The 22306-nt window shown below is 45.3% G+C and overlaps 1 protein-coding gene across 1 annotated transcript in view; it reads right to left on the bottom strand.

The window, feature by feature from the left end:
• ADGRD2 (adhesion G protein-coupled receptor D2) overlaps positions 1–22306 on the bottom strand; it is a 381627-nt gene that overhangs the window by 193361 nt on the left and 165960 nt on the right. The window contains exon 16 of the mRNA XM_044268542.1: positions 5840–5993. Coding sequence (XP_044124477.1) covers positions 5840–5993 — 154 coding nt within the window. The remainder of the gene's footprint in view (positions 1–5839; positions 5994–22306) is intronic.

Below are 22306 nucleotides of genomic sequence, written 5' to 3'. Positions count from 1 at the left end.
GCATAATTTTTTTTTTTTTTTTTATTAATATACTGAATCTGACACAGGCTGCGGCAGCCAGCAGCCAGGCACAATCGCCCGCCCAGTGTAGTGGGCGCGGGCGGTCCGCGGCTCGGGTCTGGCTGGGGGGGAAGGCGGAAGCTAAGGAAGGAGGAGACAGGAGAGGACAGTGAGTGGCACTGCCGGAACATGAGGTAGGCGGACGCGGTGGAGGGGGCCGGAACGGGGGCGTAGCGGAGGCGGAGCCAGGCTGGCACCAGCGCCGCAGACCGCACTGCACTTGCCTCTGTGGAAATTGAAGAGAAGCGCCGTAATCTCGCACAGGCGCACTGGCAGTCGGCAGAGGCATCGAAGTGCGCATGCACCGTCTTCCTGGCCTCTGCCAGTGCGCCTGTGCGAGATTACGGCGCTTCTCTTCAATTTCCACAGAGGCAAGTAAGTGCAGTTAATAAATTAGGTAGGAAGCGGCTCGTGGTGGTGGTGGGGGGGATCTGTGGAGGACACTGAAGGGGGGGATCTGTGGAGGACACTGAAGGGGGGGGATCTGTGGAGGACACTGAAGGGGGGGATCTGTGGAGGACACTGAAGGGGGGATCTGTGGAGGACACTGAAGGGGGGGATCTGTGGAGGACACTGAAGGGGGGGATCTGTGGAGGACACTGAAGGGGGGGATCTGTGGAGGACACTGAAGGGGGGGTCTGTGGAGGACACTGAAGGGGGGGTCTGTGGAGGACACTGAAGGGGGGTCTGTGGAGGACACTGAAGGGGGGTCTGTGGAGGACACTGAAGGGGGGGTCTGTGGAGGACACTGAAGGGGGGGATCTGTGGAGGACACTGAAGGGGGGATCTGTGGAGGACACTGAAGGGGGGATCTGTGGAGGACACTGAAGGGGGGATCTGTGGAGGACACTGAAGGGGGGATCTGTGGAGGACACTGAAGGGGGGATCTGTGGAGGACACTGAAGGGGGGGGATCTGTGGAGGACACTGAAGGGGGGGATCTGTGGAGGACACTGAAGGGGGGATCTGTGGAGGACACTGAAGGGGGGATCTGTGGAGGACACTGAAGGGGGGGATCTGTGGAGGACACTGAAGGGGGGGATCTGTGGAGGACACTGAAGGGGGGGATCTGTGGAGGACACTAAAGGGGGGGTCTGTGGACGACACTGAAGGGGGATCTATTGGACGACTCTTAGGGGGGGATCTGTGGACGACACTTAGGGGGATGTTCGGGTGGGAGGTCCTGGAGGGGTGTTTGGGTGGGAGCTCTGGAAGGGGTGGGAGGTCCGATAGGTATGTGGGGGTGGGAGATCCGGGAGGGGGGGCCCATAATTTTTTTTGCTATGGGGCCCAGTCATTTCTAGCTACGCCCCTGGTCACCGTATAACAATTTTACTGTTGGCCAGTTAGATTACAAGCCCCAAAAATTATGCATTCACCGTACAGAAAAGATCAAGTGATTATGTGGCTGGAGGTGTATTAGACGGTTGATGGATATCAATTTTACTGCAGGCCAGTGGACTACAGGCCCCAAAAATTATTCATTCACAGGAAAGAAAGCATCAAGTGATTATGTGGCTGGAGGTATATTAGACGGTTATTGGATATCAATTTCACTGCAGGCCAGTACAAATGCATGTCACATACATATGTTTAAAAGAACTAAAAATATAAAATTGGATTAAAAACATGGCTAACGAAATCCCCCCCTCTTGAATAAATCCCAAATGATAATAGGTGAAATTCGATAGCACGTTTTCATCACAGGTGTTTAATTCCTCCGAGGCCCAAAACATTAGGCATTCACCGTACAGAAAAGATCAAGTGATTATGTGGCTGGAGGTATAGTAGAGGGTCAATGGATATCAATTTTAATGCAGACCAGTGGAGTACAGGCTCCAAACATTAAGCATTCACCGTACAGAAAAATCAAGTGATTATGTGGCTGGAGGTATATTAGACGGTCAATGGATATCAATTTTACTGCAGGCCAGTGGACTACAGGCCCCAAAAATTTTTTATTCACCGTACACAAATGAACAATTGATAATGGCGCTGGAGGTACATTAGGCGGTCACTGTAAAACAATTTTACTGTTGGCCAGTTAAATTACAGGCCCCAAAAATGATGCATTCACCATACAGAAAAGATCAAGTAATTATGTGGCTGGAGGTATATTAGACGGTCAATGTATATCAATTTTACTGCGGGCCAGTGGACTACAGGCCCCAAAAATGATTCATTCACCGGACAGAAAACATCAAGAGTTTATGTGGCTGGAGGTATATTAGACGGCCATTGAATATCAATTTTACTGCAGGCCATTGGAGTACAGGCCACAAACATTAGGCATTCACTGTACAGAAAACATCAAGTGATTATGTGGCTGGAGGTATATTAGACAGTCATTGGATAATAATTTAATTTCAGGCCAGTGGAGTACAGGCCCCAAAAATTATTAATTCAACATACAGAAAAGAACAAGTGATTATGTCCCTCTGTATAGCTGCAGTATCTCAGAACCGCACACAACTGCTGCACAATACAAATGCACTATATAGAAAGTATAGTAGAGGTATATCACACCCCTGCCTCAGTCAGTTTTTTGGGGGGCAACAGGTATATCACACCAGTTGCAATTAGTTATTCCAATAGCGTTTGTCCCTCTGTATAGCTGCGGTATCTCAGCAGAACTGCACACAACTGCTGCACATTACAAATGCACTCTAATATACTTTCTATGTTAGAAAATATATTATAAGTATATCACACCCCTCTGTATGTCACACCTATCGATAACACACTTATACCAGGGCAGTAAAAGGACTTTTGTGGCCCTATTAGCTAGCGTTTGGTGTCCCTAACAGGCTGTCCCTGCTCCACACAGCAACCTCTTCCTACACTGGCAAAAGACTGAATGTAAAATGGCAGCCAGATCGGGTTTATTTATAGGGTAGGGGGTTTGTCCATGTGCTGAAATGTCCGAATTGGCTGTCTTGTCCCACCTGATGGATGTGTCATAGGTAAAAGTTCTGCGCTATGCAAAGAAATATGGCGCGTGCGAATATTGCCATGTGTTCGCATGTTCAGCGAATCGCGAACTAGCAAAGTTCGCCGAAAAACGACCACCGGGCAAACCGCAAGGCCATCTCTATTGTACAACATGCAACACTAGCATTCACGCTAAACACTCCTCATAGAAATGCATTGGTTCAAAGCATTTCTATGAAGCCACGCACGCGCAATAGCCTCTCAATGCTTCCCTATGGGAAAGCAGTGTATTGGCTATGATATACTCACACACTGCACATTCCTGTGACTTCTATTGCTGTAGTGCTTGCGATACTCACACACTGCACTTTTCTATGCATTTTATTGCTGAGGTGATCTGTGATGTACGAAGGCGGTATCCATGGGGCCCAAATAAATTCTTGCCCACGGTCCAATCAATATCAAAGACGGCCCTGTACTGAACCATTCATTTCAATGGGTCTGCAAGAAAAACTGAAGGTACTCTGTGTGCATTCTGTTTCCGTATGTCCGTATTTCTGTTTACGCAAAAAAATAGAACATGTCCTATCATTGTCCGCATTACGGACAAGTATAGTACTGTTCTATTAGGGGCCAGCTGTTCCGATCCGCTAAATATGGAATGCACGTGGATGTCATCCGTATTTTTTGCGGACTGCAAAATACATACGGTCGTGTGCATGAGGCCTAAGTATGCAATAATAAAAAATCCCCGCAAAATAGTCTATAGCCTTTGCGTCTGTTTTAATATATGAACTCTATGCCTTTGAAGTGATCCAGTAGATCCAGTTGTTTTGATCACTTATAATTTTACCATCTGGGGTCACTATACTTTTTGTGCCATTTATGTTATTCTAAGAGCTGAATATAGGAACACAGCTTAATTATTGTGCCTTAGGGCTCATTTTGTCCGCATTTGATCCATGCTTATTGCGGGTCGGATGCAGACCCATTGACTTCAATGGGGCCACAAAATATGGCCCAGCAAAAAAATAGAACATGTCCTATTCTTGTCCATTTTACGGACAAGGATAGGACAGTTCTACTGTTCAGTAAACTAAATACACATGGCTGGTATCTGTGTTTTGCAGATCTGTGATTTCTGGACCGCAAAACACCAACAGTCGTATGCATGAGCCCTCACTCAGTAGGAGCAGGTTGGCCCTGCACCCTCTGAGTCAAGAGTGCTGTGTATTCTGAGTACATCAGCCAGTGAGTCTGGAGTTAGCAGCCAAACTGAAAGGATGCTGCCTCATGGCTGTCCAGTGGGAACCCTACTCCAAGAGACACACCATCCCTGGAAGCTGCTAAGAACTATCTAAAGCTTCTGAAAGAAAGAGATCAGACATTTTACAGACTGTCAAGAATCACTTTATAAAGGTAACACATGTTTATGGTCTTGGACTTTGCTGCTTGTGGAGAGGGTATATTGCTTCTACGCCGACCACACTTTGGAGAAGGATTGCCCATCAGATCTAAGTTCTGGTGGGAATTGCAGTGTTTTTGAGACCTGATTTTCATGCCTGTGACTATTTGGGAAGATTGCAAAGTATATTCAGAGAGGTAGCATACAGACTGGTTACCCATGTGCAGCCTTGGAAAGATTGTGTGTGTAATTTAGAGTGACTGAACTACCACTTGTACTGCAACACCTATTATCCTCAGTAAAGAGACTGTTGTCTGTTTCAACTAAACTGGGCCTGATCATTGCATCATCTTTTCGCCACCCCTGCACTATCCCTCCTGCCTTGCACTGGGCCAACTCTTCACCATCAAGGACACCCCATCTATCACAGACATCAATGCCCAAGAGGCCAACGGAGTGTCCCGATGGAAGAATCAATGCTCTCTCCTTTCACTACATGCCAGAGGGAAAGCCAGTGTGAGGACTGCCCCCCCCCCCTCCTATTAGCTGCATTTTGGTCATATGATAGCTACAGGTTCATGGTTCATTACAGCTCTGATGTATATGTTGTAACTGTAATCAGTCCTGCACCTGTGCGTATATACCAAGGAACATTGCCGAGAACCAGACTGAGGAAAGGATGGGGTTTGTGCAAACCTCACTCAAAAGTGGGCATCCTGAGGCAATTTGGGGGTGTTCACAGGTGGTCTCAGAGCAGGGCAGTAATTCTCTATTTTTGGCCAGGCAGTATGTGTGTCCATCTTATGACTAGGACAGATGTTTATCCACTTGGAGTAGACAATGAAATGTTCTAGTCAATGACAGAAAGTAGAAATTTTTGATACAGCAAGTACACAGGAACACTGTCTAACCATTTAACATGTATAGTGTCAAGAATAAATGATTTAATCAAATCAGAAAACCTTTTTTAATACATGTGACAACATGTAAGCAGTAAAACTATAATTTAAAAGGAAAATAAATAAATCCTCATTTTACCTACTTCCATGTTACCCCCATTGTTTGCTCTGCCCAGCAACTGACTATGGTTTGGACTGTACCTTAGGTAGTGTGAGTGGAAGTTTTTCATTAAAGTACAGATCCTTTTATGTGACTTCTTTGTGTTAAAAGGTCACTGATCAATTCGTGGCCATCAACATAAGTTTGTACTATATATAAGTTTTACAGTGCTAATGGTTTGAGCGTATACATACATATAAAATAAAGCAAATCTACACCCTACCTACCCTCCCTGTCCATGATACCTCTGGACAATTTCTAGTTTTTAAAATTTTCGTATGGACAACCTCTTCAACCGCTTTAAATCTCTATAAAAATTATGTAATATTGAAAAGATATTGAAAAAAAAAATGATATATATATATATATACACACAATATCTCACCCCATCCAGTGATATAGTAAAATTTCATTCTTCTATCTTCGCTCATGTTCACAGCAACAACTTTACTCCATAATAGTAATCCTTCAACCAACATCCATGCAAAGGCAGCCATAAAAAACAGATGAAGACATGCTGTAACTGTAACACAGGCAACCTGTCAGTGGAGATGAAAAAGAATATAATAAAATAAAAGTTAAAACTTGCATTGCGCAAGAGGTCTGAAATTACTGCTCATTCAATAGTTTTACATGTAAACTACATAATATAAAAAAAAATTTTTTTGGGCTCAAAAATTTCCAATTGGTATAGGTAGCTACTTTCTGCAAGCTGGTTTCATACAATACATTTGCTAAATTTACCCCTCCCCTCAGTCCCCCAACTGATGAAGTAAATACAAATGACAAGAACCTTGAGAATATGACCAGTATCGGATGAAAACTTTACAGTTAATGGAAAAAAAATAAGAGTAATTGACTAGATAATACATTTTGAAATGAGCTGCCTATTGTGACCAGAGACTAGGAACATTTGCGATTAACACATATGTGACATTCAGGTAGTATAACAAAAGGGTGCTATGGTTTAAATGCCAGCGATCCACTGTACAATACCAGGTTTTTATATAAATGATTTTAGACAAAAACCTAAGAGAACAGAATGAGACGTACATTTTCATTCACATGTTCTGTCAATTACCTGACCTAGTGGCAAGGTTTCCTTTATTCGTAGGTAAAAAGGTTCTTCTCTACAAAACCACCAATGATGCCCTTAGCTGACTACTATTTATGCCTAAACCACCAATAATGTCGTGGCTGATCCCTATTCATGCCAATTAAAAAACACTAAACCATCAGCTTTCTTTGTCTGGACAGATTGTATTCTTCCCCAACAATAAAACAACACATTGATAGAGTAAAACATTTTTATTTATTAAGCCTGATATCCTGCAGAATAGAAAAGCCCACAAAAACTCTTTGACAAGGTCCCTACTGAGGTGTTGATCGCTACAGACATTACTGTCCCCCAATATCTTTGCTATAAAGCCCATTCCTGCCAAGCCTAACATATGTACCCCAGACTAGCTTAATGCCCCCACCAAACACAACAAACAAACTACCAAAGTGACTTGGGGACTGGAGTGGTCTCTGCTCTTGGGACATGACACCAAACTTGACCAATAAAAATGGGACTGTGCATCAATAATGTAATGTAGGTTTCTATAAAGAGGCACAGGACTCTGGAGACTACATCTGTAGAATCTTCTGGTTATCTGTAAACCAGAAATAAAAATCTGCTGGCATAGATTTCCTCTATTATTTACGGCAGTTTCTGGTGTAGGTTATAGCACAGGGATGGCCAACCTGAGGCTCTCCAGATGTTGCAAAACTACAACTCCCAGCATGCCCGGACTGCCAACAGCTATCAGCCTACAGCAGGGCATGGTTGGAATTTTAGTTTTACAACAGCTGGAGAGCCACAGGTTGGCCATGCCTGTTATAGCACCTCAGCCACTGTTTGGCAAGAAGTGTAAAAAATCTCACAAATATGGGGCTTGCATCGACTAATTCACCCCCCACCCCCACCCCTTCTGCTGTCAATAGATGGCGGTTTTTGTTTTGGCTGATATGAGCTATTGTAATCTGCATATTTCTTCTCACAGAGCATTGCCTGAAAAATTAAAGGGGTTGTCTCACTTTAGCAAGTGCCATTTATCATGTAGAAAAAGTTAATACAAGCCACTTACTAATGTATCGTGATTGTCCATATTGCTTCCTTTCCTGGCAGTATTCATTATTCGATCACATTATACACTATGACCATCGTGCAATCCGTCATCGTTGGTTGTGCTTGCACACTATAGGAAAAAGCACCGGCCAGGAACATGGGAACGCACATAGACTGGTGTTTTGTTTTTACAGTGTGCAAACATGGCCACCACTGCTCTGTTAGCTGTAGAATTACATTGTGTCCATGTTACAGACAGGTGTCATTTATTGCCCTATACATAAGTGTGCAGTGGAGAGAAATTTATCATAGCAAATCCCTTTGGTTAGCGATACAGTTGTTATACACTATGGTGAACAGTTGTCTGGACCCTCCAAAGAAATAGGCAGTGGCAAAAATGTTGCTGTAGCTGGCACAAGTAGCAGCAGAAGAAGGAGGGGGGGGGGGGGTGAGTAGCAGCTCCAGCAACAGGCTAGAGCTGCCACTGTCATCCACCGGTCGTATTTTGACCAACAAATCCAGTTGTACTGGAATGGTTGACTCGCACTTCAACATCATCTCAAGTGACAACAGATACACACAGCCAGGAAGTGGTTCCTTTGACACCACGCTTATTTGGAATGGCCCAGGAATGTTTTCTATGCCCTCACCTGTCCTGAACCTGCCCCTTGCTTTTGCTGCTCCTTCTGCTAGCCAAGTAATGATAGCCATCAAGGTCTGTACTGTTTTTTAGCGACAATGAGCTCAGTAAGGAGAGTCAGCAGTTACAGGCCAGTCCAGACTTGGAGGAGAGGTTCGCTGCAGACTCCTTTAGGCATGCAACTACCAATGATAACAGGCAGGTGGGAGCACATATTGTGAGAGATCAGAGACATGCGCAAAAGACAGGTGAGGGTGACATAAGTGATTGCTGATCGCACGTGGGAGCCAAGCGAAGAGGATGCATCATCATTATCATCAGGGGGCGAGGGTGGCAGCATAACTGAGAAAGAAGGGAGGAAGAATTGGAAGATCTGCAGCCAAATGCGGGAGGGGTACACCATCTGCTACTCGGGAGACTACCTGTGAGGAACATACTAGCAGTGCACGGGTTTCTAAAAGCAGCAGCATGCAGGCATCACACAGTGGTGGAAGAAAAATGCCATATTCGGCAGTGTGGGAATTTTTCACCAAGTCACTGGGGGATGTTAGCATGGCAGTGTAGTACCCCAGAGCAGACACTACCATTCCTTCACCCTGATACTGTCTCTAATGGTTAACCAATAATGTGTAAACATAGCGCCCGTTCGCACGTACAGTGGGCGCCATGGCCGGCAAATCTCTGCTGTTTCAAACGGAAAAGACCTGCGGCTAATTACCGTGACCGGCAATAATGCCGATTGCGCTAATTAAAGGCTTTAGATTCCGTGATCTAGTGAGATCACAGCATTTAAATGCGCAAAAACCTGTAAAATCACGCTTTTGGGCTTTCTACCGATGCCCCGTGCAGCCAATGTGGGCATCGGTAGTTGTGCTGAACACTGTAAGCCTCGCTGACGAGGCTTTAAGTGTTCATGCTGCAATTCTTATTTTGCCCACTAGATGGCAGGCCAGGATAAGAAATGAGCAATTTCTAGTGTAAATCTCATTTAAAAAATCCTTGATAGACCAAAATAAAAAATTAAAAGACATTATTTATAGGCTCATATATAAGCTTCAAAATCATCACAAAAAAATAAAAAAATATATACAAAATAAGAAAAATATAAAAGTTTAAATCACCCCCCTTTTCGTATAATTAAAAAATAAATGCCTAAATAACAATAAATATAAACATCATGGATATCATTGTGACCAAAAACGCCCATACTATTAAAATATAAATAAAAAAAATCCAATATGGCGAATGGTGTAATGGAAAAAAGGGTCAAAATGGCCAATTTGCCATTTTTTCATTGCTTCTCTCACCCCAAAAAAGTAAAAAAATGTGTTAAAAAAGTTACGCACAATCCAAAATAAAAAAAATACAATAAAAACTACAGATTGTCCAGCAAAAAATTAGCCCCTAAACAGCTCAGTAGACATAAGTATTAAAAAGTTATGGGGTCAGAATATGGAGATATAATTTTTTTTTTAAAAATGTATCAAAGTTAATATATATTTTTTTTAATCATTGTAATAGTACTGACCCAGAGAATGAAGGGCATGGGTTAGTTCTGCCGCAAACGAAACCTGTAAAACTGTGCAGGAATTGCTATTTTTTTTTCCAATTCCACCCTATTTGGATTTTTTCTACCGCTTCCCACTACAATTTATGCCAAAATTAATGGTGGGATTAGAAAGTACAACTTGTCCCGCAAAAAAATAAGTCCTCATACAGCTTTGTGACTGGAAATATTAAAAAGTTCTGGCTCAAGGAAAATAGGAAAGAAAAATTAAAACGCAAAAACGAAAAAACCTCCAGTATCTTAAGTGTTAATAATATTGCTATGTAGCTTATGTATTGTTACTTTCTGTAATGTGCCTGGTTACCCTGCAGGTAGAAATGTATCTGGCAGATAGAGGGAGTACCTTTAGATAGAATTGAACTTACCATTCCATTCTCCCCCTTTTTGGGCATAAGTAAAGCAATGTAGCGGGGCGTAGCCATAGCAAAGGGCGGCTTGACTTAGGGGGAAGCTAGAAGGCAGGGACGGGTTAAAAGGCTTAGGGCAAGGTTAGAGGTCTGATTGGTTGTAAGGGGAGTGGTTGAGTTGAAGGTTTGGTGGGCTATATATAAGCTAGTGTGGGGGCATGTCTGGTCAGTGCAGTTAGTACCTGAGAATTGTGGTATAGCATGGCGTCCTTGGAGCACTTAATGGCGGTGGTTAGGGCGGCAGCTGAACAGCACGGGACTGAACTGTTGCAGCGGACCTTCCAAGTAGCGGTGGGTGAGCCTTCAGTATCTCATGTAGTCCCTTCATGGCAGAATATGCACTAGGAGGTCCATCCCTCCTGAGCGCTTGAGCCCTGCAGTCACCCCCCAGGTTCGGCGGCATTTAGGAAGCCCCAGCAGGGACCCTCCACTGCGGTTGGCAGTGTCTGGTGTGTCCTCAGCGCGCCGCCGCGGGAGGGGGTGTCATGGTCTTACCTCCTTGCTGTTCCCTTCGTTTGACATGTGCTGGCGGCCATCTTGGTTTCTGGGTTTTCTTGTAGCCTCCCACCCTGCGGCTCCTCCTTCCCACTGGGAGGAGCTGGATGCCCAGCTCATATATATAGGAGGTCTGTGGCTTCAGTTCCTTGCTTGGTCCTCCTGTGTTCACATGCTTCCAAGACTGCTGCTGCTTCTGGTTCCTGATCCTGGCCTCGTCTGACTACCCCGTTGGTTCCTGATTCCGGCTTCGTCTGACTACCCCGTTGGTTCCTGATTCCGGCTTCGTCTGACTACCCCGTTGGTTCCTGTTCCTGGCTTCGTCTGACTACCCTTCTGGTTCCTGACCTCTGTCTCCGCAAGACCCTGCTTCGGTTTAGCCGTCCGTTCGGACTTTGCTTACGGCTTGCTCTTCAATAAAACCTTCTTATTTTCCACTTATCTCTTGTTGTACGTCTGGTTCATGGTTCCATGACAGGGGGACAGGTATATTCCCATCCTGCTTTCCCTTGTCCCAGGGGGAGGGGAAGAGGAGTGCGGCATCCTCTCTGCGGGATGCCCGGCTGCAGGGAGTGAGCCAGGAGCATCATTCAGTAGGAAGAAGCAGGCCGGGTCGGGAGCCAGGAGAGAGACGTGCCCCCTCTAGTGGCCGGAGGGGATAGTGCTATGAATTTTGAATCAGCGCTGCGGCCTCTGTGTGGAGGTCGGAAGCCTTGCAGTGAGAGTGAGCTCCCCGTGCGGTCAACTTCAGCAGAGGAGGGTGACGATGCAGCTCCTGGCCACGCGGTCAGGGAGTTTGTAGGACATGGGAGGAGCCTGGCTGGAAAAGGAAGTGGATTCAGTGACCAGCGGCCATCGGTCCGATCTGCGGAAGAAGACAAGCTGAGCCCGGAGTCTTGGTGTGCAACAGACAGGGCTGAAGATGTAGAAGCGACCGGAGTCAGTCCTTCAGCCACAGAACAAACGGCTGTGATGTCGCCTGGAGGATCTTTGCGGCGGTTGTCAGCTACTGGGAGTACTTCCCACAGACAGCCAGGTGAAAGGACTTCGAGTCAGGCAGTTGTTTCTAAGGGGGGTTTCATGAAAGCAGACAGGCGGCAATGGGGCGGAGGGCCTGGCACAGGAATCGATAACGGGGATGCTAATACTGCTGTCGGGATTCGGATCCAGCTCAGCGGGGTCACCAGCAGCGGTGTGGACCCCTAATCTGTCCGTAGGGGCTGTGGACCCCTAATCTGTCCGCAGGTCGACTGCGCCGGTCAATGAAGTGAGGGGTGCATCAGTCGCGGGGGGTGACAGCTAGTGGTGGCGGTAAAGGGTCAGCTGGAGAAGAGGTTAGGCTTGCTGATACGACAAGGGGAGAAGTGTATGTTTGCTTTGAGGGCCCGTTAGGGGCTCACTTGAAGCCTGAGGTTAGAGAGAAGATTTGGAGGGACTAATATGTCAAGATATTTTAGTTGTTTCCGTTAGATAAGTTCATCTTGGATAGGGTTAAACAGGATGAGAGCAAAAAGGAGGAAGAGGAGAAGAGCCGGTATTGGCTGATTACGCGCACGTTCATGAATTGGTTACAGGCGTTTGCTATTTTAGCCAGTGTGGTAGGTGAGAAAGGGCCAGAGCATTGTTCGGCTTTATTTTATTATATGGACGACATTTGGGAAGCTAATCAGGTGTATGGGGGTGTTGGTTGGCTTAGATATGATCGGCAGAGGAAGGCGTTTAGGCCTGGTATTGGGTGGGACCATTAAGATATTGGCCTAACGATGCGTTTAATGGCGGTGCCAAGAGGGGGTGTGCAGTCCTTTCGTGGGACAGCCGGGGATCCCCCGGCAACGGAATCTGACATTGGTAGCAAGAAAGGCTGTTGTTGGCAATTCAACGAAGGATACTGTAAGTTCCGATGACTGCTCTGGCTGCGGTGGCGCCTACAGTTTGTCACAGTGTTTTAAGCAGGGAAAAGGGAAGGGACACGAGGCTTCGCAGAAGAGGGGAGACTCCGGTGAGGGTGGACGAGATTGAGCTATTTTTAAAGAGGTACCTAAATAGGGAGGAGGCAGATTTGCTGTTAGCTGGTTTCAGGGATGGTTTTAGGATTCCTTGTACGGTACTTCGGAGGGTGCTGGGTTAGTCAGCCGAAATTTGATTTCTGCGCTACAACAGCCGGAGGTTGTTTCGGAGAAGATTGTAAAAGAAGTACAGGCGGGACGTGTTGTGGGCCAGTTTAGGGAGTCTCCTTTGCTAGATTTGAGGGTTTTGCCATTGGGTCTGGTGCCAAAGAAGGAGCTGAACACATTTCGGCTCATTCATCACCTTTTGTTCCCGGTGGGAAGTTCAGTGAATGATGGTATAGAGAGGGATTTATATTCCGTCTTGTAAACGTCGTTCGGCGCGGCGATTAGGTGGGTGCGCCGTTTTGGATGCAGGGCCATTTTGGCGAAGAAAACGGATATTGAGGCGGCATTTTGTTTGTTGACGATTCATCCAGACAGTTTCCACGTGTTGGGTTTTAAATGGGAAGGTCAGTTTTACGTAAGTGTTTAGCAGTTTTACGTAGACAGCATTATCACATGTGGACAAGCTTACGTTTATTAAAATGTTTTAATAATATTTTAGAACCATTTAAGTGCTCAAAAGTTCAGGTCCCCATTGACTTCAATGGGGTTCGGGTCCCGAACCCGAACTTCTTTTTCAAGTTCGGCCGAACCTGCCAAACCTGAACATCCAGGTGTCCGCTCAACTATAGTAGAAACTCCCAAAAATTGACCCTATTTTGGAAACTAGGGGATAAGGAGCCATATTTATTGGTACTATTTTGGGGTTACATATGAATTTTAATTGCTCTATATTAAGTTTTTTGTGGGGCAAGGACACCAAAAAATGGCTGTTTTGGCACCGTTTTGGTATTTTTAATATTTTCCAAGATTCATCCAACAGGGTAGATCATGTGCTATTTTTATAGAGCAGGTTGTTATGGATGCAGTGATATCAAATATGTCTACTTTCTTTGTTTTATTTGTTTCAGTTTTAAATAATAAAGCATTTTTGAAAAATAAATAATGTTTTTGTGTGTCCATTTTCTGAAGGCCATTTTTTTTATTTTTCTGTCGATCGTCTTGTGCAGGGACTCGTTTTTTGAAGAAAGAGTTGAGGTTTTTTTTGGTGCCATTTTTGGGTACATAGGATTTTTTGATCATTCATTATTACACATTATTACACTTTATGACCGAAAAATTATTTTTTATTTATTTATTTTTACAGCGTTCCTCTGAGGGGTTAGGTCATGTGACAGTTTTATAGAGCAGATCTGTCACAACCAGACAGCTGAGAAGCTCTGACAGAAGCCTTTCAGAACCTCCTCCTTGAGTTTTCTTTGTTGTGCTGTTCAGTTCCTCATCTCGTTAGCCTCTCTCAGCTGTCATGTAGTTGGACTGATTGCTTCCCTTTAAATTCCTCCCCATAATGCATTACTGGGCGGCTTATACTTCTTCCTGGAGTGTGTGTGCATGCTGATCCTGTTTCCCAGTCTGCTACAAAGTTAAGTGCTGTACATTTATCTGTTATTTTCTGTTTGCTGGATCCCAGGTGACCCTGACTCCCTCAGTGTCTGGTGTAGGGAGCCGGTGGTCGTGTCCCCTCACTATTGTAGGGTGTTCAGGGGTTATATAGTCGAGGTACGTGGATATGCAACCATCCACCTTTGGGATCTTTGCATAGGCTGAGCAGCCAGGGAAAGTCTCAGGTCTTGTGCAGGGGTCTCCCTTTTGGTTCCTTAGCTTTGGATCCAGTGAGTCATATATGCATGTTGCTTTGTATTGTTTCCTGTACACCGTCCGTGACAAGATCGTTATAGACGTGGCGATACCTAATATGTCTACTTTTTCTTATTTATTTAAATTTTACACAATAATAGCATTTTTTTAAACCAAAAAAATGATGTTTTAGTGTCTCCATAGTCTTTTTTTGGGGGGCGATTGTCTTAAATAGGGTCTCATTTTTTGCGGAATGAGGTGATGGTTTGATTGGTACTATTTTGGGGGGCATATGCCTTTTTGATCGCTTGGTTTTGCACTTTTTGTGATGTAAGGTGAAAAAAATTGCTTTTTGGCACTGTTTTTATTTTTTTATTTTTTACGGTGTTCACCTGAGGGGTTAGGTCTTGTGATATTTTTATCGAGCATGTTGTTACGGACGCGGCAATACCTAATACTGACATCAGCAGCGATCACCAGCTGTAACCCCTTAGATGCTGCGGCAGCAGAATCCATGGGTTAACAGAGGGAGGGGGCTCCCTCTCTCAACCATAGGGGCTTCACAAATAGAGGAAAAAATGTACCCTTAGTTCGGCGCTGCTACAGATGGACTCAGGACAAGATTGGTATAAGTAAAGAATATCTTTATTTTAAGTCTACGGGTTTCAGGGGCGAACAGCCCCCTTTATCAGGACATTAAAACATAAAAATATAGAGGTCTATATAGAGTCTATATAGAGGTCTATATCAATATAGAGCTCTTATCATTAAAGAGGTTTTATAATGTTGTATTTTATTTAATAAATCGGCTACTATGGCCTTATACCAAAAGAAAGTCTGAGTATTATCGGGTTGGGTATTGAATGGGTTGGAAGCCGAAAGAATCTTGCATCCTAATAAGTCGGTAAAGCACTGAAGTGGGGCGCAGCCGTAGCGAAGGGCGGCTTGACTTAAGTTAGAAGACAGGAATGGGTTAAAGGGCTTAGGGCAAAGTTAGAGGTCTGATTGGTTGTAAGGGGGGTGGGTGAGTTTAAGGTTTGGTGGGCTATATATAAGCTAGTGTAGGGGCGTGTCTGGTCAGTGCAGTTAGTACCTGAGAATTGTCCTGCCCACTCACCCTGTTATACGTGCAAGTAAGATGTTCATAGCAGTGCAGGAATATGGGGATCCTGGGAGGCAAAACAAGGGTTAATAGGTGCGTGCTGGACTGTGCGTCTCATGAGGCTTGGTAAGATGAAGGATCGGGGCTCCTAGTTGGGCTAAAAGGCCCGCAGGGGTATATGTTTATATATTGGAGGATTCTGTGCCCTTGGGTCGGTGACTGCGGCCAAGGGTAAGGTTGTAATACAAGTGGAAGTGGTGATTGATAGATGGCAGTTTGCTTGGGTTGCCTTCCAGAACCCTTCAAAATGAGTAGGTTATACCGATGGGTAAGTTGGATTATGCTGCGTATTATGTTATTGTATGTAATTATGTGTGTTCAGCCTTATCATTAAAGAGGTCTTATACTGTTGTATTTTATTTAATAAATCGGCTGCTACGGCCTTATACCAAAATAAAGTCTGGGCATCATTGGGTTGGGTATTGAATGGGTTGGTAGCCGAAAGAATCTTGCAGCCTAATAAGTCAGTGGGCTAGCCCTGCTTCCTACCAAGGGAAGAGTAGCAGGAACCTGGGGAGTTGAGTTTTAGAGTCCAAAGGGGCCAGACATCTTGCATTCCCAAAACCTGCTGGAGCCAGAGAAAGATCAAATATTATCTGGATGCAAGTCTATTCAAGTAAAACAATTTAACTTTCTAAAGTCTGGACTCGGCTTATTCTCCACCAACTATTAACTCTCCCCTTTATTGCTAAGGAGCCTAACCCTGGGGAGTGATGTTATCCAGGTAAAAGCACCATGCCACACACAAAATTAATAATGCTGCATCACCATATGGCATTCCTAAAAACCTGGGACATGATCATCCCATGGGTGGCACGTTGCAGCAGTATTCAGGATGTATGGGCAGAAGGTGAGACACGGGCAGGGTTCTAATGTTGGTACGACAGCCCTGCATCAACACGTAGGGTGTCACCATAAAGTGGTGTGGGAAAACTGCTGCATCTGCCACTGCCACGCATCCCCTCTCAAGCAGTCAGGGCTCGTCAACAGCTATCGTTCCTTGCCATTGACCTCAATGTCGTTTATTGCTCCTGAGGCTCCTCCTCCTCGTAACTTGTTTCAACAGCAATAGATCACAAAAGCAATTGAAAAAAGACAATAGAATGCGTGCATTCATCCAACAGCACAGAAGCTGAACGTGCACCTGACCAAGTAGCTGGTACCACAGTCCCTCCCTTTCCATGTAGTTGATTCTGCACATTTCAGAAAACTGATGGCTTGTGCCCACCCAAGGTGGAGAGTCCCAAAAAAGTACCAGCCCTGCACACGTACATTTAGCAGAAGGTGGGCCAGTCCTTGGCCCTCTCGGTGTCTGGTAAAGTTCACGCTAGTGCTGACTCATGAAGTTGTTACTACAGTCAAGGACAATATATGTCCTTCATAGCCCACTGGGTAAATGTGGTTCAGGCCTGGGCACGCCAGCAACTTGACAGGTAATGGTAATGGCGCCTCAGTGTTGTAATGCTGGAATTTGTGCGCCAATGTCCTCCTCTGCCTCCTCATCTTCCACCTTATTCTCAACCCTCTTCTCTAGGCACATTTCACAGTGGTCTTCCAGCAAATCACCTTTGCAAAGCTAGGCATTGTCATAAAGTTCTGCACCTTGTCAGCCTGGCTGAACGGAGCCACACTGGGGAGGAACTGCTCAGTGTCATCAATAAAGAAATCGAACACTGGCTGCCTCCTCGCCAACTGGAGATAGGAACTATGGTTACTGATAATGGGGGGAACATTTTGTCTGCGCTGCTAGAGGGAAGGCAGACCCATGCACCCTGCATGGTGCATTTCTTCAATCTCGTTGTCACCTGGTTCCTCAAGTCTTCCACTGAACTGCAAGAGCTGTTAAAAATGTCCAGGAAACTGTGCATGCAATTCAGCTACTCTTACTGTGCTAAGCACTCCCTCCTTGAGCTGCAAAGGCAAAAGGCCCCAACTTCGCGCCAAATGCGACATTTCCACCCGGAACTCAACGCTCCATATGCTAGACTACCTGTAAGAGCAGAGGAAGGCGGTCAATGATTTCCTAATGCTGCAGACGGACAGGTCTACTCTCCGGTTTAACTTCCACATTAGCCAGTGATGGCTCATGTGTGACACGTGCCATTGGTCAGGCCCTTTGAGGAGGCCACTTTATTTGTAAGTCGGCAGAACTATGGGATGAATGATGTCATTCCACTTCTTCACATCCTGGAGGGGATGCTGAGAAATCTGGGAATTTTATACACGAGGACATAAACACCCAGGAATTTTATACACAACTAGGTGGTTTATCTGCCCAAGCAACAGGAGAGGAGCAGGAGAAGCATAAGGAGCTCAACGCTCCATATGCTAGACTACCTGTAAGAGCAGAGGAAGGCGGTCAATGATTTCCTAATGCTGCAGACGGACAGGTCTACTCTCCGGTTTAACTTCCACATTAGCCAGTGATGGCTCATGTGTGACACGTGCCATTGGTCAGGCCCTTTGAGGAGGCCACTTTATTTGTAAGTCGGCAGAACTATGGGATGAATGATGTCATTCCACTTCTTCACATCCTGGAGGGGATGCTGAGAAATCTGATTGGTGAGGGCACAGAAGATGTGGCGCCTACATTTCATGGCTACCTGAACCCTGAGGAGGATGAACTGGCAGAGGAGGAGAAGCAGGACGAGGACATAAACACCCAGGAATTTTATACACAACTAGGTGGTTTATCTGCCCAAGCAACAGGAGAGGAGCAGGAGAAGCATAAGGAGCTGGAAGGCGATGACAAAGATGATGCAGATGACCCTGACAGACCGTGGCAGTATGCAGTGGAGATGGAGGCAGGGAGGCCCCCCGAATCCTTTGCACAAACGGGCAGATGCATGCTGTCATGTTTGTGGAGTGACAGCCGCATTGTCAGGATTTGGCGGGATCACTACTGGCTATCCACATTGTTAGACACTCTCTACCGGTCAAAAATGGGGGAATTTTTTTGACCTTCTGAGAGGGATGGAAAAATGGACTACTATAGAGACATGCCGTGTAGTTGCTTAGTCGCTGCCTAAGAGCACCATTGCCCATCCTCATAAAGGCCTGACTCGGGGGACCCCCTGCGCTCACGCACCACTGCCATGACTGGGGGGGCAGGAGCAGCACCAGCTCCATAAGCAGCAACTTAAGTCTGGAGGCTCTGGTGACCAGTTTTCTTCACGCGCCTTCTGAAGAAACCACCCAGCAGCAGCAGGACATTTGGCAGAACCTCAACCATCATGTGAGGGCACCCTTGTCACCTGTCACCCAAGATCCAAGATTCCCTGGACTACTGGGCATGCAAACAAGAAGTGTGGCCACAACTGGCCGAATTTGCCACGGGCACGTTTTCCTGCCTGACCATTAGTGCGGCATCAGATCAGGTATTCAGTGCAGCAGGGGGCATAGTTACCCCTAATAGAACCCGCCTTTCCTCCCAAAATGTTGAGAGACTAACCTTCATAATGATGAATTAGGCGTGGATCAACCAGGATTTCCAGACACCGGTGCCTGTAGTGTGCTGACACACTGGAATATTGTGTAAAATGGGCTATTACCCGGGGCGGACTGGGAACTTAAAGTGGCCCTGGAAAAAATACTAAAAGTGGACCTGTTTTGTAGTCAGGTCCAAATTGATAGAAGGCAGGTCCAACACAAGTAGGTGGGCCAGCAATACCATATTGTGGCACATTATACCACCCCAACAGACCCAAATACCACAGTCCTTTACATAATACTGCAGCACAAAATACATCCCAAAAAATGTCTATTGGTTGGCCGTGAGGAGGACTCAGGTGGCCTGATGGGTATCGGCCCACTAGGAAATTTCCCTGTAAAGTCTACGGCAATTACTTCTGGCCACATGCTGTTGCCACCATGTACATGTTACATTTTTACAAAGATATGCATACTACTGGCCCCCACTATCATACTGCTGTTGTTGGGTTCTGCTAGTACTATGATCTGCCACCAGCTTGTGCTGTATGTCATGCTGCTGTTTTTCCCCTACTCTGTCATGTGGCAACTACTGTCATTTTTACTGCCACTGCTGCTGACACCCTCTCCCCTCTATCATGGGGCCACTATTGTCACTGCTACTGTCACCCTCCCCACTGTCATGGTGCCACTACTGTCACTTTTACTGCCACTGCTGCTGACACCCTCTCCACTCTATCATGGGGCCACAGTTGTTACTGTTACTGCTGCATCCTTCCCGCTCTGTAATGGGGAGCCTATTTTCACTGTTTATGCCACTGGTGCTGCTCCTGCCCCCCTCACCAGTCATGGCAGTGGAGCGTGAGCGCAGAGGTTCTCACTTCCTGAGGACAGGCAATGGTACTCATAGGCAGTGACCAACCGACTCCCCATTTGTCCATATTTTTGACCAGTAGAGCGGGTCAAACAATTTCGATAGCCAGTAGACATCCCTCTGCCGAATCCAGACATTGTGAAGCTTCCTTATAGCAGTGGAAGGAGAAGTGAGTGCCAGACACAAACAATTATTGGAGAATGCCACGAAACCACAGAGAAAGCACATAGAAAAAAGGGGTATCCAAGGACAGTAAGAAGATAATACAGCATCTAAAAAAAATTATCACTAGGTAATAATTTTGTACTACTGTATAAAAGTAGCTATATACAGTGAGGAACAGAAATATTTGAACACCCTGTGATTTTGCAAGAGACAGAATTTAAAATAAATAAATCAGAAAATCACAATATTTGGTACAGAAGCCTTTGTTTGCAATTACAGAGGTCAAACGTTTCCTGTAGTTTTTGACAAGGTTAGCACACACTGCAATAGGGATTTTGGCCCACTCCTCCACACAGATCTCCTCTAGATCTGTCAGGTTTCTGGGCTGTCGCTGAGCAACACAGAATTTCAGCTCCCTCCAAAGATGCTCTATTGGATTTAGGTCTGGAGACTGGCTAGGTCACTCCAGAACCTTGATATGCTTCTTACGGAGTCACTCCTTGGTTATCCTGGCTGTGTGCTTTGGGTCTTTGTCATGTTGGAAGACCAAGCCATGACCCATCTTCAATGCTCTGACTGAGGGAAGGAGGTTGTTGCTCGAAATCTCGCAATGAATGGCCCTATTCATCCTCTCCTTAATACAGTGCAGTCGTCCTGTTCCCTTTACAGAAAATCCCCCCCAAAGCATGATGTTACCACCCCTATGCTTCACAGTAGGGATGGTGTTCTTGGGATGCAACTCATCCTTCTTTTTCTTCCAAACATGACGAGTGAAGTTTAGACCAAAAAGTTCTACTTTGGTCTCATCTGACCACATGACTTTCTAACATTCCTCTTCTGGATCATCCAGATGGTCATTGGAAAACTTCAGACGGGCCTGGACATGTGATGACTTGAGCAGGGGAAGCTTCCGTGCAATGCATGATTTGAAACCATGACGGCGTAGTGTTCTACCAATAGTAACCTTTGAAACTGTGGTCCCAGCTCTCTTCTTGTCATTGACCAGCTCCTCCCTTGTATGTAGTTCTGGGCTGATTCATCAACTTTCTTATCATCAGTGATACCCCACAATTTGAGATCTTGCATGGAGCCCCAGTCCGAGGGAGACTGACAGTCGTCTTTAGCCTCTTCCATTTTCTAACAATTGCTCCAACAGTTGATCTATTTTCACCAAGCTGCTTGGCAATTGACCCGTAGCCCTTTCCAGCCTTGTGGAGGTCCACAATTTTGTCTCTGGTGTCTTTTGACAGCTCTTTGGTCTTGCCCATGGTAGTAGTTGGCGTCTGACTGACTGTGGGGTGGACAGGTGTCTTTAAAGAGCTCAGACAGGTGCTACTAAGTTAGATTAATGAGTGGAGTAGAGGTGGACTTTTTAAAGGCACAGTAACAGGTCTTTGAGAGACAGAATTGTGTCTGTTTCTCAGATGTTCAAATACTTACAAGATGAATAAATTGTGTAAAAATCATACAATGTGACTTCTTGAATTTTTTTTATTTATTCTCTCTCTCAGAGTGGGAATGCACCTACTATGTGAATTTCAGACCCCATCATGATTTCTAAGTGGAAGAACTTGCAAATTTGCAGGGTGTTCAAATACTTGTATTCCTCACTATACATAGGCAGGCAGGCATTACAATGGGGAGAAGGGAATAAGCTGCTGCAAAACTTTATATGTCCCATGGGAGCAAAGGATCTGTTATACTCCTATTCAGTATTGACAATGCTATTTTAACTTGACATCTGCTGTCAGAAGACTAGACAGACAATATCTATTTGGGTATCAGAAAAACAAAGTGCTACCAGTTTTTCAAATATTATAAAAAAAAATGCCATTAATTTGCATCTTGTTTTTGCCACATCCTTTTTTCCAATAACTACCCATTCAACAACCACCTATTTAAAAAAAATGAGGACATTCTTTTGACAACTCTTCATCCACAGTGACTAATGGCATTGGCATTGTGCAAAGCTGCCAACTGTGTATTGGCACAATTTTGGTGGCAATCAACGTGGGTAAAAAAAAATCCTTAAAGTATCCCTGTTATTTCATGTGACTTTTCAGAATAAGCCAAAAAGCACAAAGAGAAATGCCATATTTGGATACACTATGACTTGAATATGCACTTTACCAGTTTTCCCCTCTGCAAGCTCTAATTGTCAGCTTTTCCTGGGCTAGTTGGTGGAGATAACCACGGAAGAGAAAATCCTGCTCCCATATCTCTCTGTAATATACCCTCCTTTATTTCCCCTCTC

The sequence above is a fragment of the Bufo gargarizans genome, chromosome 9 (assembly GCF_014858855.1).
Source record: "Bufo gargarizans isolate SCDJY-AF-19 chromosome 9, ASM1485885v1, whole genome shotgun sequence".
Taxonomy (NCBI): domain Eukaryota; kingdom Metazoa; phylum Chordata; class Amphibia; order Anura; family Bufonidae; genus Bufo; species Bufo gargarizans.
Note: the sequence above shows the minus strand (reverse complement) of the source record. Positions and strands in the feature narration are given on the sequence as shown.